This window comes from Gobio gobio (genome assembly GCF_949357685.1).
Source record: "Gobio gobio genome assembly, chromosome: 9".
In the NCBI taxonomy this organism is placed as follows: domain Eukaryota; kingdom Metazoa; phylum Chordata; class Actinopteri; order Cypriniformes; family Gobionidae; genus Gobio; species Gobio gobio.
The window spans coordinates 40,318,451-40,323,013 of record NC_137115.1 but is presented as its reverse complement, the minus strand read 5'-3'; the positions used below and the strand labels follow the sequence as shown (position 1 = coordinate 40,323,013).

Here is a 4,563-nt window from a genome sequence, read left to right as displayed (position 1 = left end):
CACTCCTGCTTTATTATTAATAAAAAGGCAGGTCAGTGTGTTTATGTGTAGACATAGAAAGCATATATGCTAGACAAATCAGCATTCAAAACCAATCATTAATACTGCTACACCAGTTGCAGTGTCCTGCATAATTATGTACCTTTATTCATAAATAAATAATTTGTCGTAAATAAATAATTAAATGAAACAAACACATTATGTATCATTATGTACCACCGATTCTGAAGGACTGAAACAAAATAAAGGTATAATGAGGAATAATTTATTTCCCCATAGATTTTCTCTTTTCTCTTCATATTTATTAACTGGCAGTGCGGCTGAAGAATTGCATTTAATCATCATATACCTGAGATGAGTAACAGTTTACACAGCATTTGTCCAAAATCATGGCATTATTCACATAGAATTAATGAATTGCTTAATTGACATGATGACATGAACAACAACACAAAGTTACCAAGATATCATGAAATTCAAGAGTATTTTAAGGCTAAAGGCACAATTCCATATTCCTACGCCTCATAATATCTGTATTTCTCTTCTCAAAACAATTTGAGAATTTAAGTATTGGTATTTGAGCCCCGCCTTCCAAAATATGATGTATTCATTGATTTAGTAATTTAATCCATGGTATGAACTAAAACAGTAATTAGCAGAGCCACATTATAACCCAAGGGATCAAATGGGCTGACGCCAAATGCTCAAGCTCAAGGGGGCCCTGTGAACAGGAGATAGCATATTAATTAAATCAGGATTTTGATTTGTATAGTTTCATATGTTATCCACAAATTGCAAAGTGACTCCATAGCTCCAAAGTGCGTTTCCCAATGTTGACCCTGCACTTAGAAATAATCCCTGACATTGATTTACAAATTCTCAAATGCCATCAGAGAGAGATCATTTTTGAAGTTGGGATAATTTGAGGACTTCAGTGGATGGGAACGCATTGAACTGTCTGCCAGTGATTCAAAATGAATAACTATGCTGACTTGATTTTATTATGGACTTTGCTGGAAAAAGGGTTTTCAATGGCGTTGAGTGGCATTTTAGTCATTTTAGATCTCTGCTTTGACTGTTTATGGGTTTGTAAGAACATGTTCGCTGATCAACATTCATACTTAAGGCCATTTATGGGCTCGTCCAGATGACACATGCTCTTCATTTGACCAGCTTTGGCATGTTTTGTCACTGGCAAGTCTGCTGTGCTTTTGTCGGTAGTGGTTCTTTGGTCAAATCAATGCACATTTACAAAGCTGAAAATGATAGGCATGGATGCTCTTTTTGCATCATACTATTCTAAAGTCCTGGCTCATGAATATTAAGTATTTATGTGGCCGGGCGCTTAAAGGGATAGTGCATCCAAAAATGAAAATTCTGTCATAATGTTTTCAAACCTGTATGATCCAAAATAAGATATTTTGAAAAATGTTGGTAACCAAAAATTTGTGTTACTACTAACTTCTTTTGCATGAAATAAAAAAATAAATAAAGTCATAAAGGTTTGGAAAAACATGAGGGTGAGAAAATGATTTTCATTTTTGGGCAAATGATCCCTTTAAGGAAAGTTACCAAGCATCATAATCATAACATGATTATTATTCATGAGCTAAATTTCCCCCAAAGTAGTATCCATAATGTTGCATGCATTTACATGCATGTATGCAAATTTTATGCAAAATATGAAAAGCAATTAACACAATATTATGTAATCAAATGATGGACCTGTGAGCCCTGTTTAGTTCAATGAATACATTGAGAGCAATATAAGTCGCTTTGGATAAAAGTGTCTTCTAAATGAATAAGTAGTTAACTTCACTATGTCCTAGGCTCCATTAAACTTTCTGTTATATTCCTCAGTTCATCTACAGACTGGATAAGCTTATAGCCTAGTAGAGCAAGAGTTCTGTTACACAGAGACTGAACTGTCTTAACAATGTCAAAGTTCAGATGTACTCTCCAACTCTGAGCTGTGGCTTTAGAGTCCCTTGTGGTGGAGTACTTATAGTTCCAATATGAAGAGGATGGGACAGTGCCATTGGTGTTATGGGCAATCCATGTGAGAACATTTTGATGCAGGTCCAGCCCCAGAAATCGGTATATCTCCTTGACCTTTTCCTCAGGATTCAAGGCCAAGTCTTCATAACGCACCAATAGATACCTCCCCCTCAGCCATGTGGGTTTCTGCAAGCCGGTCTCCACAGAATACTCAATATCTCTGCACGTTCTTGTTATCTGCGTCAGGTCCACGTACCGCGGTTGTCGGCCAGTGGCGTTCCAGATCTTCCAGGCTCTGAATTTGCCAGCAAACGCAGTCATGCGGGAGGCGAGAATGGCTCTGGGGTCTCTCACCAAATGGATGATTCTCAAATCCAAACGGGGGTCTTCTGACAGCGTGCGTAGGTCGCCTACCTCTGGGATACGAACTGTTTTTATGGCCACGTGGCTTCGTGCTTGGCAAGCCTGAGAGGCTAGAGTGAGGTTCAGCGCCTGGCACTTTTTCGGGCACCAGGCTTCATCCGGTTGCCCTGCTAGAATCTCCTCGCCACCCTCCTGGCAGACAGGCGGCGTGCACAGGGCGTGGCTGGAGCTGCGGCGGAAAAAGGCCCCAGTCATGTGATCCTGTGGTTCAGGGCGAATGTAGCTCTCGAGGAAGCTGAAGTCACAGTTGTAGAGATTGAGTAGTAGGTCTCGGTAGGCCCCCAGAAGAGCTCTGCCATCCAAAGCTCTTTGAAGGCGGCTACTAGAATTGGTAAAGGCCTGTTGCACATGATAAAGAGGCTCAAAAACGTAAAACATGCCAGGATGTTGATTGAAAATTTGTCCAGTAAAGGAGGAGCCACTACGGGTTTGTGCAAACAGAAGGATGTGCTTCCGAGCGGTGGCAGCGCTGGTCTCAGCAGAGACATCGCAGAGAGATTTCCATCTCTGCTCTGGGGAAGAGAAGTCGAGAAAGTGAGATAATACGGCGCTCTGAAACCACAGAGAACATTATAGGGCCACAAAAGACCCAATTAGTTCAGCTTCATCTATAATCAATCGGTTATTTGGGTAAGAAAATACTTGGAGCTTTGGTTTGGGTTTAAATTTAACAAAAACTTTAATAAAGTGCAATTCAGAAACCTATTCTCATGGCAGAGAGAAAATGTACAGCAATAATAATATTTTTTTGAAGACTTTGATTGCCTCCTTCTGCAATGGTAATCATTTCTGAAATATGAACAATGACTGCATTTCTTCACATATGAAAAAAGATGATGTGACTTTTGTTCAAAATTAACAATTACTATATATAGCAGGAGGGTGGGAGAGACTGATAACACTTGTAATTACGGCTGATGAGAGACTGATTGCGCGTGGCACATTAGGTTGTGTGATTCGACGCTTGCTGGAAGTGCAAACAGCTGGTCCATGAGGACATATTACGCTAGATTAATGATGAGATAATTGTAGAATTAATTATTGATATTCCATCTCTCGCTCCTTACAGCGAATGAGGGGGGAATTTCCAGGTTGCATTTCTAACAGTTCTTTGCTAATTTCCTTCCTTACAAACTCACTCATTACAGAAGTGATGACCTGAGAGAGATAAGCCTATAGAAAGAATGCCATTCGGAACCTTCAGGATAATCTTGTCAAACCAGCTAAAGCTACATCCATAACCAAACATGAATTTTAATTGAATTTAAGTCTCTATGCAAACTATAATTTAATGGAGGGCTTAAACTGTGTCTAAAAATGCATCCTGGCACTTGGACTTGAATGCAGATGAAATTGAGGACGCATCGCAGATGGGTCATTGCTGCTATGCAGTTTTTGAGCTCTGTGGCTTTCAAAACTCCCCGTGTCAAAGTTTGCAGAAATATTCCTATAAAAGGTGTTTCAGATATATGTTCTGGTCAAGCTCAGATGCTTTAATTTGAATAATTCTAAGATTAATCATAATAACACAATGGCACGAAAATGAACAAAATGGAAATACATTTGAATCATCATTTGGAATTTTGCTACCATCATATGATTTAATTTTTTCTAACAACATTGGGTGCTTTAAAGTGTGACATCTTCTAAACAACTAACCACAAGACATTGCAAAATTAACAGAATACATTATTGCTAATACTTACTAAAAGTAAAAAAAATGATTGCAGATCAAAACGGTTATTAAATATCTAGAATATTTCTTAAGGAACTGCCCCAGATAGTGGAAAACCTCGTTGATTTGTTAATAAAAAAAGATGTAAATAAAATCCACCAGTAGGGTATTGTAAACCTTATACACTTTGAATAAAAACCACACATTTTCACTTTCAATTTTCATTTTCCATTCTGAGAGTGACAGTACCATTCTGCAGGAAGCTCGTACAATGGTAAATGTCATTGAGAAAATCTAATGTTCATGTTACAGGACAGTGACTCACCTTTACCCTGTCGTCCTTGGCAGTGGGCGGAATCTTGGCATGGGCCACTGAAGGAGTCATGTAGGGAGCGGATGGCAGTGTACTGCACCCCCAAGGATGTGCACACGAGCAGCAGTAGAGTCTTCCACGAGCACTCCATACT

At 39.1% G+C, this 4,563-nt stretch overlaps 1 protein-coding gene across 1 annotated transcript; it reads right to left on the bottom strand.

Annotated features, from left to right (window-relative positions):
* Positions 1-1,818: 1,818 nt before the first annotated feature.
* On the bottom strand, positions 1,819-4,563 carry LOC307131738 (carbohydrate sulfotransferase 1; the record flags this gene model as incomplete). The annotated part of the gene is made up of 2 exons (XM_079825573.1): positions 4,422-4,563; positions 1,819-2,933 (listed from the first exon to the last, which is right to left on the bottom strand). The coding sequence occupies exons 1-2, from the start codon at positions 4,558-4,560 to the stop codon at positions 1,819-1,821; spliced, it is 1,254 nt and encodes a 417-aa protein (XP_079681699.1). The 5' UTR covers positions 4,561-4,563.